Here is a 14,992-nt window from a genome sequence, read left to right as displayed (position 1 = left end):
ATCAGCTTTCAAATTGCGATTTCCACACGCCCGATAGATGTACTATTGTGAATGACAGCAGAGTTTTGTTTACAAATTTTTGTGAATCTATACGAAACAGATAGCAAAACAAAAGGTAAATACTAACAATTCAATTGTTTTGTACGTAAAAGTGGCAAAAGTTTTTAAAACCTGTAATATCCATTCGCGTTTTCAATCTCGTCGTGAACGGTTCGCTGAAATTCCTTGCAGCTCAACCATATGAAAAATTGGACTTTATAACATGTTGTTGAGTACCAATCCAGACCGCAAGGAATTTCACAGCGTTATGCGTAAGTAAAACGTGTTTCGCGTTAAATAACAAAAAAGTGAAACTTTTTCAATGAATAACATTACTAAATAATTTTCGTCGTAAAAATATGCAAATTGTGCAAAAAGATTCAATTGCTATCGGGCAAAATCGGTTTTGGCATCAAAATGTTGATGAGTGCGTTCAACATATAAACTGCAAACGGGCAAAAATACGGAGCAATGAAAATCAAATAACATTATTAAAATGTTAAAAAAATATTGTCAACATTAAATCAAAAATTATGTGAAATACAAAAATATAAGTAAAACTTTCGTTTTACATAAATTCACATATATATGATTAACGGAACATATAACGGGGTAGAGATTACCCTAGATATAAATGGCGATAATATACATATAACTCCACCAAGGACAAAAAGAACAAATAACGGGATTGAAAACTAATAACTCAATACAACATAAATGGTAGACTACAGATAATCGGAAAGAAAAGGAAAATAATTAAATAATAAAAAAAAAAAAAAGAATTTTTGGAAAGAGTAGACATTCGGCTTTTTCTAAACCAGTATAAATACTGCACAAAGACAGCTTTACTGACAATACACAACTATAATACCTAACACGACAAAAACCTTCCTACCAAAATTAAACAACGAAAAAACTGAAGAGTGGATATACATAATTTCAATTTTACGGCTAAAAACGAAACAACAAATAAAAATTAAACGAAAAGAATTAAAAAAAAAAAATATATATATAGATATATAGAGAAAGGACTTTGTGAGTGGCGTGGTGCCCTTAAAAAACCAAATTTTACGACAACAATCTTGAAAATGAATTATTAAAATACTGACACTAAGAATGCAATGTAAAAGATTTTGTGCTTGGCGTGGTGCCATTGAAAAAACTAAACACACAAAGAATAGAACAGTTTAAAAGACGTAATTGGAAAACAATATAAAGGACTTTGTTATTGGCGTGGTGCCATTTATATACCAAATACACTAAAAATACAATCTACAATTGAAACCACAAATCATGAAGGGGACTGCTACACATGGTTTGGCCTCTAAGGTACTACCATCGTGTGCTAGTGGTCCCAAGGACACACTAAATTGACACTGGATGTTCAATCCAGATATTTATGAACTCACACTAAGAGAAATACCAAGCTTAAACCAAAAAAAAAAAAACCTGTAATAATAAAATGTTTTCTGCAACCTCTGTTACCTTTTTTATAAACTCAAATGAACAAATTGACGAAACTTGCATAGAGGTCATAGAAAGAAGAAAATTGAGAGATGCTTCCAATCTTCTTGGAATGAACTCTACACTGTAAGTACTTGACATACTAAAAGGAAGAATAAAAAAGTTGAATAAAAAAAATAGATTTCAGAGTATGTATTAACGGAAGTAGAAGGCAGTTTGGGCGCCCGTACAAATAGGTCATCCATCCCAAATATTTTGAAGGTTTGTGCCACTTTAAGGTTTCTTGCCCAGGGTGTTGCAACAGAGTGTTGAGGCTTTAGTTGGATTTTTTAATAATTTTAAATTTACTTTTATTTAAATAGCTCCCAACGTACCGTGCAAAAATTTATCAACGATAGCTAGCGTAGAAAATTGAACAGCTGGTGCGGTAGTTAGCGTATGGCAATACCACGATAAACGATAAACGCTAACGATCGGATTTCACACGCCAGAGTTTATTTCATAACAGGTACAACAGATTGCAAGCGTTTATCGCGTATCGTATGAGTTTATAATAGGGGTGTAACTTAAGTTTAAAAACCACCACTTTGTAGCAAAAATTTCACAATAAAATAACAGCTGGAAAACAGCTGATTATGATGCCAGATTGTATGCGCTAAGTGGAGTATATCGTGGCTAAGTTGCCAAGTCAGTCAAGTCTATGCTAAGTATCAGTAATGGGCCCTTTATACCTATATGACACTACTTTATTTTGTATTGCATTCCAAACTAAAAAACTGACGAAACTTTATCGGGACTTCAAAATACAAAAACTATTTCTACCATGAGAAAACGAGACCACTATTCCCCCCCAAAATTAGTAAGTTTGACAAGTTTTTGTTTACATTTAACATTTTATTTTTTATTAACATTTTCGACAAAAAAAACAATGCAAGTAACAAGGAAAAACGATTTCGGTCTCCGAAGATTCACCTTTTTCACAAGAAAATTGAATTCAGTTGTGTTATTATGTACAAAATTATCAAACTAAAAACAAAATTTTCATTTGTCAGAAAAAAATAAAGAAAATACAGCCGAATGTCAAAAAAACCTATCGAAATACAAACTGGCCATTTTTTCTGACATTCCATTTGGCTGTTTTTTATTAATTTTTTCGGACAAATGAAAATTTTGTTTTTAGGTTGAAAATTTTGTGGACATATACAAATAAACTCCTCACTTTTGTGAAATATGTGAACTAGGAGAGCGCAATATAATGCTCCTGTGTTATATGCATTGTTTCTATTGTGAAAAAGTAATGTATGGAAAATAAATTTCTAAATGTAATCAATAGCCTTGTTTTTTTACACTCGTTTACGTTTACGTTTGCGCGTAAAAAAACGCTTATCCTCGTTTATATAATGCTTAGGAGTCCCATTTAGTGGCAATGGTTAAATAACTAGCTACAGAACAGGGTGTACCTAAAATCGGAGACACAAACTTCTGGTGACCAAAATGTATAATATATAGCTGAACCGGTTACGATTAATAGTGGATACACACAATTTTTAGAGGTGAAACATATAATTAATGTTGAGGTGGAACATAGACACATATTTCAGTTACATCTGAGTATAATTCGTATTGAAATTTAAGCTGGAGACATTGGTCCTTTATCGGTAACCGTATCGGTAACCTTATAACAGCTGATTTGACCAACCTTATGAGAATCAATGCAATCGATTATTGGTGCCGCTAAGATCGTAACCGTATCGTAGCCAACCAATTGGGTTTTGGTTTACCGTCGTAACGATAAACAGCTGATTACGTTAGCGATACGGATACAGCGATACGACATACGGCACCAATGACTCCGGCTTTAAGCTGGAGACATTGACAGCTGATTACGTTAGGGATACAGCGATACGACATACGGCACCAATGACTCTGGCTTTAGTAGGACAAATTTTATGCACAGCAATTTCAGAGGTGTAATTAACGTTTGACGCTTAGCAGTCCATATAAAGTTTAAGCGTAAACGTCTATAGCTATAAAAAAAACACAGCTAATAACTTGCCAAAATCATTAATTTTTGGGGAATATTGGCCTCGCTTTCTCTTGTGCAATATTGTTCCTGTAATTTGACGCTCCGACAAGGTCAGTTTGGAATCCACGACAAAACAAAGTAGTGTCATATAGGTAGAAGCAAGTCCCCGAGCATAATAAACTCGATACGCGTCTGCTTTTCTTGTAAGTAACGAGTTTGAGCAACAAAAGTATTTGTATATAAACAGCGGCTAAGTGGTTGAAATTTCTTAAGGATGTGCAATAATATTCGATTACGTATGACGCGTGATACAAGCACAAACATCATCTTTGCACATATTTTCAACCATTTCTCATTAAAATAAATAAACTTATATTTTTCTCACAATTGCGATTTCTGTTGTTTTATTTCCATTTTGTACTATTTGTTTATCAGCAAAATATATACGTTTAAAACTAAAACTGGTCTGTACTTTTGCAGCAACGACAAGTTCCGGGCAGTCACCAGGGGGACTACTTCATGCTTCTCCAGCTTATAATGAGCCACAAGCCAGTGGTAGCCAGATTGAAGCAACTACCAAGAACGAGCAGGCAAAACTTGAAGTACCACGCAAACGTGGTCCACGCCCTAAGCTCCCGAAGAAGGATGATAAAAAATTGATTGACAAAATCTTGTTGGCCTTACAAAATGGACCCGGCGAACCAGTAATATACGCTTCAACAACAAAAGGTGGTATGAAGCTCATATATGAAAGCCATCATTTCCGTTTTATATTTCGACGTGGACAATACTCAATATTCCAATGTTGTTTTAAGGAAAATATGCAAGAATGCAAGGTTCGTGTTGTATGTGATCAAAAGCGTGTTTATCCTTTGGATGGAGATCATATACATTTCATGCAAGCTACAGATAAAAGTGTAACATCTGTAGTGTTTGAGCCGGCTGATGATATAGATGAAGAAACTGTAATTGATGAGTATGAGGTACAAGTGTCAGAATCTGCTGCGGAAATAAATGATTTACAAGAATATACGGTAGATCAAATTGAGACGGAGGATGGAGCAAGTGTAGCAGACACACATGATTTTCGTGAAAAAATTAAAAGACGCTTACAGAAAGCGCTTTTAGGCAAAAATAAATAGTATTCTATTAAACACTATTATATGTGGAAATTGAATTAAATTAGCTTAAAACAAATCCTGTTTTTATCAATAATTAAATATGTGAATTGAATGATCATATAGTGCCTTTAACAAAAGAGTCGTGAATAAAACTGTAGTACTATTTATGTTTCTTTTTTTTTCAATAATAATCATGAAAAAAAATTTAAATTCAGGATATTTGTTACTTTTACAGCAGTATCTATGTATGTAATTATTGTTGCATAATTTATGATAAATATGCTTTTCACAAAATGTTCTTACAGTTATGCAGCATGTGCGAAATTGTGGCCCACAATTATTTATTATCAGCCGTAAGGGTGGTACGCTGCTAGCGATTAACGATTTTATATATCGCTCAAATTTAAAGCGTTATGGTAGAAACTCTGACAAGGTGTATTGGGAATGTATACATAACCGTTCCAAAAAATGTCGTAGTCGATTAAAGACTATCGGTGATGATCTATACGTAACGAATGGTAAGATACATTTATATTATCTTATAGTTTTGTAATTAATGGATTTACGTTTTTCTTTTTATTTCAAGATGTTCACAATCATAATGGAGACGGTCAGCGTATTGCTGTGGCGCGACATGCTGGTTTGTTAATTTACAAAAAATTCAGTTCAATAGGTCAAAATGTTGGTAAATTACAATGCGAGCCAACAGATCCTGTTTAAATCAATTTATTATACATTTCAACAAAGAGAATTTTAAATTTTACTTTAATAGTTCCTGGTTTGGCCTAGAAGTTTTAATGTGGTCACATTTTTACTAACTTCGATAATCAGTAACTATTTGTTGCAAGCCATCAGAGAAAACCATATTTTTTTATAAACCAATAAGTTATGAAAATTCAAGACTATAAACAAACCAGAGTTCAGATGACAGTTTTCTTAACAAAAAGAAGAAAGACGATATCGTTTTTGCAAACTCATACTCAATCAAAGCAAAAGCGAATCCTTAATATTTAAATTGTTTTGTTATTCAGGCAATACTTTTATAAGTTTTAAAAGCTGTTGTTGTTGTTGTACCGATATGGTTACCCCCCGAAGGCTTTGGGGAGTGTTATCGATGTGATGGTCCTTTGCCGGATACAGATCCGGTACGCTCCGGTAACACAGCACCATTAAGGTGCTAGCCCGACCATCTCGGGGACGATTTACAACAGGCATACCTACCGCGGGTATATTCAGACCCCCTCACGGGAGTTTTTAAATCTGTTTTGTATCTATCATTTATTTTGACACAAGAATAGATATTTGTATATATTTTATTATGCTGAATCGTTTAATTTGGTGACGTCGTATTCATTCAAAAGTCCGACATTCGAAGTACGAAAACCAGTCTGACTAATGTCCATATCAATTCTAAAATGTTTCACAAGAATGCCATCAAATTTTCAATCTTTTCCATCATTTTGTACAATACCATTTGATTTGTTTTCTATGGTCCCTGTTTGTTGTTGTTGTTGTAGCGATAAGGACACTCCCCGTAGGTCTTGGGGAGTGTTATTGAGTTGATGGTCCTTTGCCGGACGCAGATCCGGTACGTTCCGCTACCAAGCCCGACCATCTCGGGAACGATTTCTTATGACCACATGCGACCTTCTAGGCCATCCCACCTCCTAGATCCATGAGGAGTTCAGGGTCGCCAAGCCTCGGCTGTTAATGAAACAGGATTCGCCACTGGTAGGCGAGGTTGACAATTGGGTTTGGAGAAGCTATGTTTTGCGCTGGCAACCTGAAAGGGCTGCGCTACACAAACCCCTTGAATCCGGTATTTTAGTCGCCTCTTACGACAGCCATACCTACCGCGGGTATATTCTAACCCCCTAACCCGCTGTGGGTATGCTCCCTGGTAGCATTAGTGACTTTAAATTTTTTTATTACGAGCCTGAAATTGCGTTGAAAATCTTGAAGCATGTTATGAAATTCGATGCTAATTTTTCGGATTTATTCTAGCATAAATATTGATCTAGTTTGGTATGCTACACACATGTATCGACATGCGAAATACATACTTTGCGCGATTTACTTCCAAAGAGATTTAGGCCGAGCTTCTATTCCGGCTTGTGCCGTGCTCCTTTTTACGTTTCCCTACGAACTAGAGTGACGGGACCTACATGTGTTATGCCGACTCCGGACGGCATCTGCAAGGCAGATGAAATTTTACTGATAAGCTCTTCACGGCAGCAAAACACTCGGAGTTGGTGCCAAATCACTGCTACCCCGCTTAGAAAAACTGTATTCTAATTGAACAAATTTTTGATGTTACTTTGCCCGGGAGTTGAAGAACCTAAGAGCTTCGGTGTGGTAGGCGGAGCATGCTACCATCACCATGGCGAATGACATATCCCACATATCTTTATTCTTGTTTATAATAAGGTTTGGAAAGGATTCGATGTTTTTGTTGTAGTTGTAGCGATAAGGACACTCCCCGAAGGTCTTGGAGAGGGTTATCGATGTTGATGGTTCTTCACCGGATGCAGATCCGGTACCAAGCCCGACCATCTCGGGAATGATGTGATATGACCACATTCGACCTTCTAGGCCATACCGCCATCCCACCCCCTAGACCCATGAGGAGTTCCGGGTCCCCAGACTCGGTTGTTAATGAAACATGATTCGCCACGGATAGGTGAGGTTGACAATTGGGTTTGGAGAAGCTATATATTGCGCTGGCAACCCCTTGAAAGGGTTGCGCTGCACAACCTCTTGAATCTATTTGGTATTTTAGTCGCCTCTTACACAGGCATACCTACCGCCCCTTTTATGACTAAGCAATTTTCTAAGTTTCGGGAGCCATAACTCGAAGAAAAATTAACGGTAATAAAATTGGGTACACAAATTTTCCCTATAGCAGGAAATATTTCTAGAAAAAATGGACGAGATCGGTTAAAGACCACGCCCACTTTTATATAAAAGATTTTTAAAAGGGTCGTAGGCAAAAATAATAAGTTAAATCTTAGCGAAAAATAGTTTTGTACGAATCGTATTTTGTGCCATTATAAAATTCCTGGGAAAAAAATCATATCTTTAAAAATGGGCGTTACACTGCCCCTTTCTTACAATGCATTTCCCAACGTTTCTGGAGCCACAACTCGACTTCATTTATTTCAGTTATATTTACGGTATTCACGTATTTCAATTAGATTAATATGGTAAGGATTTCTGTAGTATTCTTATGGGCAAATAACGACAGCTCCTTATAAATTGGAGCGTTTAAAAAGTTGTATTTATATGCCAAAAAGGCCAATAAAATATAGCCCATACAATTAATAATAGGGTGGTTGCATGGAGAAATCTGGTTTAATCACCTCACATAAAGTATTGGCAGAAGTTTGTTCGGCGACCAAACTGAAAAAGTATACCCAGAACTAGATTTATGTTATACATACTAGCTTTACCCGGCATACGTTGTACCGCCCGATATCGAATGAATGTTGCGTTATTTTTCTGTTTAGTTTATTGTTCTGTAAATTGAGTTGAATTTTGTACGCATATTTGGTGAAATTTTCGTTTAAAACATTTTATTATTGTATCTTATTGTAATGCATGTGGGTACACAATATTTTTGGTTTTTTCGTTCGGTGCAAAGATAAACAAATTTTTTGGCGTTCCAACTCTAGAGCAAGCAACATATAACTGGTCATGGCCCATGAGAAAAGCATGGACTCTCTAAATTTAATCCTGCAACAGTAAGCGATTGTCCTTGTGCTTTGTTCATTGTAAGTGGAAAAGCGAGGCGTACATGAAATTGTAAGTGCTTAAAATTGAATGGTACCAGGAATTTGCTTTTGAATGCGATCGTTGATTTTGTTAACATGATCATTTTTGGGAGCTAGCAAAAAAAATTAAATTTAAAATTCTTAATTCTGAAATATGAAAAACCTTCGTCTTGATTGAAGGAACCTAAAGCCGAAATTTGGTGATGATTGAAGTGTGGGAAATACGTTTCCATAGGGAACACACACACATAATTTGATTTTTATAAATATATATATATGTAGATATAGATAGACTGAAGCTAACAAATTTTTTTAACGGCGGCAGATTACTAAACATCCAAAAGGAATAACATCCAAACTCAACAATGCAGTCAAACTTTAGGTGTTAAAATAACCTAAGTTTGTACGGCAGCTATAGTTCTGAAAAATCCCATTTGTAGGGAAGCGGTCACGCCCCTTTTTTCCCAAGGGCGTGTTATGACTTAACGTCATATAGCTCCTTACCAGTTTTCATTATCCTACCATTATTACATCCAGAGATATGCAGTATGAATATTCCATTTGTATGGCAGGTGCCACGCCCCCTTTTTCCTAATTCCACATTTTCTTGGTGGTGTTAGGGATTGACCTCATATAACTCCTTACTGAATTTTAATGTTATGACTTGTATACCTTCAGAGTTATGCAGTAACAAAGATTACATTTGAATGGGAAGTGCCACACCCCTTTTATATATCGAAATTATTTTTAGCCTGAAACCTTCGTGTTGATCGAAGGAACCTATAGCCAAAATTTGGTGATGCTTGAAGTGTGGGAAATACGTTTCCATAGCGAGCACACACAGAATTTGATTTTTATATATATCTAAAAGTTACTAAATTCTACTTCTGAAACGTGCTAATTGCCCTACTTCATTTACGATACAAAAGCTTAAAATAAACTTGCATTCTTACCATTGACACCGAATAAGTTTATTATGAAACTTTTGGTTTTTTTATGTTTTCGGAACGCTGCCATTTACTTTTATTTTTTATTTATTAAACGGCCATTCGGTTGGTCGCTCCCCTGGTCACCCTTTGTTTTTCTATAAAGCATGCCACCTGTTGACGCGTTAATACAATTTGTTGAAGCTTCGGCCAAAGATGTTGGCCATATAGTAGATGCGGCTGTTACATATTGTTCGTGAATGTTACGATTATGTGGTGGTGGCGGCGGCAGCGGTTGTACAGGTGGTGGTATTGATGCATGGAACTGGTCATGATGATGACTATGCAATTCTTTTTTAGGAAATTGCTTTGCATTTTCATTGTATGGATATACGGACAATTGTTTATGACTCACACCACAAGTAGCATCAGCGATGCTACCGCTTGTTGATATGCCAGTAAACTTTGCCGGTGGAACTTTTGTTTGACAATACCACTGACACGCTTTTAATATTTGCTTGTGACGACGTTTTATATGACTAAGAAAATTGCCTGTAGACTTGGTGGTGCCGGATATGGTGCCCAAACACGTGGTACATGTAGCTTGTATGCCACCGATAGTATTACGATTTGGTTGAACGTTGTTATAGTATTTGCCATCCAAGATTTTTGGCAATGCCGTTGTCCTTTTAGCTGCAAATATTTAAATGAAAATGAAAAACGGCAGAGAATTAGTTAATGTAGTTTTCAAAAAGTATAAGCGTAAAAAGTAAAGTAACAAACTAAACCCTACATTTTATTTGTTTCTTTTTATAATTATTTTTTTTTTGTTTACTAAATTCAACTAAAAGAAATTAGCCTGTATGTTTAGATACAATATTGCATGTTCTTTATTCTTATTTAAGATCATTCAACAATGTCACCATTCGTAAGAAGCTTTCTTTAGGTTCATCAATGAAATCCGGTGTTAATTCTACAAGGTTGTCTGTTTTTATTTCTTGTTCGTGTGTATGTGGTGCGCCGGTGACTCGTATAGCCGATACATCATCGTGTAGCTTCGATGTTACAACTGTGGCCCGACAACCATACTTAACATAACGCGAACAGCGCCAAAATATATTTTTATGACTTTGACGATTCTCTACATAACGATAGCCATTGTAGATAAGCATAACACGTCCACGTTGCGTTGTTGAATATTGCAAATATGTTGTATTTTTATCCTCCAACAGAAATCTCAAATCTGTAAGTAAAGCAAATTTGTTTTTGTTGTTAGCAATATTTTATATTTGGTTGTTTAATGGTGAGTTTTTAAATTTTTTTGTTTACTTTCTGAGCTTTAGAGCATTCATCTTACAATTTTTTTTTCTATTATTTATATACGCACGTATTTTAAATATTTTTTAATATTTTAAATGCTCTAACCGTATCCATAAATGTTTTCGGCGGGAGCGCGAATCATAGAGTGACAATCAATTGCAGGCTTAAGCTTTCAAATTGCAAGGATACATTTTTTTTTAATATACGAAATTATTAAATATTTTTGCATATATTTAAACAACCTGCTGGGACTAAACCTTGTAGATCTCCTCAAAGCATTTTCTCTTGAGAGTTAAACTGATCTGCTGAATGTTTTCCCGCTCACTTAACAAATAAATGAAATATTTTTTTCCAACAAAATTGATTTTTTGTTTATCAATTTTTATGTTCAGTTCTCTTACTTTTATTTTTAAATTCATTTTTATTTAAAATTTTTAATTTCCTTTTATTAATTTTATATTTTTTCGAAGTGGTCAATCTTTCGAACTTTATAATGAACATTAAAAACAGAAATAAAGAAAAAAAAAACGGAATAACAGTGCAAAAGCTCCCCGCAGACAAGACGCAGCTTTTCTTAAATTTTTTTTATAGCTAAATATTTTTCAAATTCCTTCTATTGCGAATGTCGATCGGAATAGAATCAACTATTTGTCAATTCCATCTTTTCCATTTAATTGTGTTACTATGCAAATTAATTGGCAAACCTTTGGACCATTATAAAGAGTTTTCTTATACGAAAGAGATTTTGATATTTTTTTTCAATATTTCGTTGTACATAACATATTTTTTTTTTTCATTATAAAGGTAGTGGCTCAGCGGAAGACAAGTTACTGCGATCAACGCTCGCAATAGGGGGGACTGCCCCCTAATCCTAAATTATTCTTCAAGTAGCACTGTCATTCCATAGTTTTTTTTTTTTGCTTTATTTTTTTTTTATTTATTTTCTCAACTTTTTTCCCTTTAACTTAATTGTTTTGTATTTAGCTTCCATTATAAAAAAACTAATTTAAATTTTATTCGTTCTAATTTTTTATATCACATTAATATATTGTTCGTTTGATTTTGTTATTTATATTTCTAGTATTTGCAATTTTATTACAAATATTTTTATAAATAACAAAGTTTTTAGCTTGATCTTAAGCTTTTAAAAATAACACAAACTACTTGTTTAACCACATGCATTCAAATGTAAACGCGTTTTTCAAAAGCTATCATTGTTAATTAAAAGTATTTTTGAAGTTATCGTTATTGAAAACAATTGTATGCATATGGTTCATTATAATAAAATAGATATACATTCACTGTCACTTTTATTAATTTTACAAGTTTTATTTTTAGTTCACAATGTATAACTGCTAATAAACAAGTATTTTATTAATGTAACTTTTATCGTAAATATATATTAAACTTATCAATGGTTGACCTGAGAGTCGTGTACAAATGGCGTTGTCGTTTTACAAATTTGCCGGCTCAAATTTGCTGCTGCAGCATTTGCCATATTTCTGATTTTATGCTGTATAAACGAAAGCACTGTATTGTCATCGATGCATTCACCTCTCATCGAAAATACTTGTACTACGTGCGCTATTTTTCAGGAAAAAAAAAACGAAAAATTGTATTTATGCTTGTTAACTAAAAGCAGTTAGATAAAAGTTGAGCTGTTAAATTCTGTTTACGAATTGTAAGAAATTTTTTTAATTGTAATGATTATCATAATGTATTATCATTGTAATAAATTTTTTCAAATGTAATGGCTATAACGCAAAAATTACAAGCGTAAGTTAGTCGCATGTTGAAGTCCTGACGATTCAAATTATCAAGTTTGTTCTCAAGACTTATATCCCAAACTCGCAGTTGAGGATAGCAAGCTCCCCAGGGGGAAGCGCGTCACATCTGGATACTGTAATAGGTTAAACTCTTACTTATACAGAATCAACCCCGGTATACCCCTTATCTCTCCCGTTAGAGGAGGTTGATGACAATTTGTGAGTGTTTTACATATTGGATGGGTCGAAGTACTGCTACAACAACAATATCAAGTTTTTAATGTAAAGATGGCTTGAGGAAAGTCTCTCGATGCAGAATATAAATCTCAACGTGTAAAAATTAAATTAAAACAAAAAGACCTATATTCATGAGATGGTTTGTCCTTAGCCAAAATTTTGTATATTTTATTTGTATCTGTTTCCCAGGGCGGCAAACATGTTTTTTCACTTGTAGCAGATGCTATTAGGACACTTTTGGGAAGTGTTTTATATTTTGTGTTACTATTACTATTCCTTTTGATGAATTCTCACAGGTGTTCTCATTACTTGTTGATCTTAATTATAGCATATTTCAAACTTCTCTTGTATTTATTTGCCTCTGCTTATCGGCGTTTGTACAGAGTGCTTTATTTATATCTATGTTTCGTTGTCTAATGTTTCAGCTGGGGACATGTGTGGTAATTGTAAAGCAAAAAAAAAAAAAATATTTTGAAAACATAATTAAAAATTCATTCAAATCATAGTTAAAAATGAAAATCGCTTTAAGCAAGATAATCATTACAATCGAAAAGCTTTTAAGATTATTTAACTGCCCAGAGTAAAATTGTACACAAATTTACTTATAATAGAATTCAGTAGATTCTCATCAAGCAACAGCAATCGTTGTTTTGCATTAGAACAAGCAATCCTTTCCAGCGTATCCAAACCAAAAACAAGCTCACTCAAACGTGATGTATAAATGCAAGCGTTCGGTATAAAGATTTTAGCCAAATCATATTTTGATACGTAAACTTTGCTACCAGCATGTAAAGGAATTTTCGCATCTTTTGCTTTATTTGTTGGTAATTTGATATTCTTCGTATTGCAACTGGCGTCTATTTTTTGTTTATCTATAAAACGATAAGAGAGTTATTCAAATATCTGTTGTAATAAATATAGTTTATAGGATATTTCGCGTCAGTTCAGGCACTTTATTCAAGGTGATTGAATTGTTACGAAATAATCAATAAATAAAATTTTCTTAAAGGTTAGAGAAATAAAAGCAGAATAAGGACCTGGAGACATCATTAATTTTTGGATTTATTACCAAGGTCAATTTCTATTCAACTCTTATTACAATTCGTAAATAAGATGATGTATTTTTGCATGCCCATAAATGAGTATATTGTGAAAAGTATATAAAATTTAATGAATTTATAAATAGTTACTATTATTTATGTATGTATTAATTGATTGACAAAAAATTGCGATCGTGCACACGTGAAGCTAATATTTCCGCTTGTGCTTCATTCAGATCCAAATCACGTATTAACTCATAGAAATCATTTTGTGTGATTAAGTGAGGTTCACTGGGTTCAAAGATAGAATCTGTTTCAGAGTATTCGGATGCAGCTTCGTCACACATAGAAACTTCATCTAAATGTGACATAGGCCTTTGAAAAGATTCAGTTTCTAAATTTTCCTCGGAATCATTCAAGTTATTTGGCATATGGGATGCTTCCTTTTTCAAAACATTGTCCTCAATGTTTGTTGATTCAGTTGTATCAGCAGAGAAAGTAAGTGCCTCAGTTACTTGGTTTTCTTTTTCAGTCTTATTAGCCATATTTAGCATGAGGATGTTGTTGTTGATCAGCAGACACTTATTCTCAACAAAGTGACATGGATGTAGAGTTGTTTTTTGCTAAATATAGTTTACTTGCTATATATATATTTTATACTAATCGAGAATACTTGATATATAGTTTTAATCAGAGCTCTTCGTTAAATTCTAGCGCATCGTGCTAAAATATAAAATTGCCCTTCAAAAGCAAGTAACCTGAAAATATAAGCAAAATTTTTGTTTGATTAAAACAAACACATGTGCTGCGGGCGCTAATAATAAAAATGAATTAAAAACACAAATTTCAAAAATTTAAAGTATACAGAGCTTGAGTTACATCTACTTACCCCACAGTAAATAAATTGTTTTAGCTGTATGTAGTACATATATTCCTTTACTCCGAAAATTAGTGTCGTAGTAAAAATAAAATTGGTTCAAAAGCGTAGCTCTTTCGACATAATCCCTTGTAAGTTATTTTATTATAACGATGAGCGTTGTAGATTCCGCACAAAATTTGTTTAAAATAAACACCACAAAATATATAACGAGCAGCGGCAACAAAAACTGTTGTCGACACAAATCAGGGATGAAGTCCCTCGATCGATACTCGATACATTTCTGTGTAAAACTATAGGTCCCCATTGCGTCAAAAGATGCGTATTAAGCTAAGTACAAATCCAGCGGCACTTTAAGCTGGAGACATTGGTGCTTTATCGGTAACCGTATCGGTAACCTTTTAAC

At 34.0% G+C, this 14,992-nt stretch overlaps 3 protein-coding genes and 1 long non-coding RNA gene across 9 annotated transcripts in view; 2 read left to right on the top strand and 2 right to left on the bottom strand.

Annotated features, from left to right (window-relative positions):
• Window positions 1-4,009: 4,009 nt before the first annotated feature.
• Window positions 4,010-4,821, top strand: pre-mod(mdg4)-T. The gene has a single exon (XM_067762468.1). The coding sequence runs from the start codon at window positions 4,264-4,266 to the stop codon at window positions 4,669-4,671; it is 408 nt and encodes a 135-aa protein (XP_067618569.1). The 5' UTR covers window positions 4,010-4,263; the 3' UTR covers window positions 4,672-4,821.
• Window positions 4,773-7,199, top strand: pre-mod(mdg4)-Z. Of its 2 annotated transcripts, XM_067762464.1 has the most exons (3): window positions 4,773-4,895; window positions 4,956-5,168; window positions 5,237-7,199. In XM_067762464.1, the coding sequence occupies exons 1-3, from the start codon at window positions 4,817-4,819 to the stop codon at window positions 5,368-5,370; spliced, it is 426 nt and encodes a 141-aa protein (XP_067618565.1). In that variant the 5' UTR covers window positions 4,773-4,816; the 3' UTR covers window positions 5,371-7,199. The 2 variants fall into 2 exon arrangements, with proteins under 2 accessions (XP_067618565.1, XP_067618566.1); XM_067762465.1 differs by lacking the exon at window positions 4,773-4,895 and having other exon boundaries at window positions 4,952-5,168.
• A 2,198-nt stretch (window positions 7,200-9,397) lies between these two features.
• The window catches only part of LOC137237973 (modifier of mdg4-like), a 222,395-nt gene continuing 216,800 nt past the window's right edge, over window positions 9,398-14,992 (bottom strand). Inside the window, exons 5-7 of one of the 5 annotated variants that reach the window (XM_067762450.1) lie at window positions 13,272-13,541; window positions 12,090-12,250; window positions 10,569-10,589 (exon numbers count right to left, since the gene is read on the bottom strand). In XM_067762450.1, coding sequence (XP_067618551.1) covers window positions 10,584-10,589; window positions 12,090-12,250; window positions 13,272-13,541 — 437 coding nt within the window. In that variant the 3' untranslated portion in view covers window positions 10,569-10,583. Of the gene's footprint in view, window positions 10,040-10,208; window positions 10,590-11,959; window positions 12,251-13,271; window positions 13,542-14,992 lie in introns of those variants that run through there. The other 4 variants (XM_067762446.1, XM_067762448.1, XM_067762447.1 and 1 more) reach the window with 4 other exon arrangements.
• LOC137237984 (uncharacterized) lies at window positions 13,712-14,855 on the bottom strand. The gene is made up of 2 exons (XR_010949075.1): window positions 14,599-14,855; window positions 13,712-14,467 (listed from the first exon to the last, which is right to left on the bottom strand). It is a non-coding gene; the product is annotated as an uncharacterized lncRNA (long non-coding RNA).

The sequence above is a fragment of the Eurosta solidaginis genome, chromosome 1, assembly GCF_040869045.1.
Source record: "Eurosta solidaginis isolate ZX-2024a chromosome 1, ASM4086904v1, whole genome shotgun sequence".
NCBI lineage: Eukaryota > Metazoa > Arthropoda > Insecta > Diptera > Tephritidae > Eurosta > Eurosta solidaginis.
Note: the sequence above shows the minus strand (reverse complement) of the source record. Positions and strands in the feature narration are given on the sequence as shown.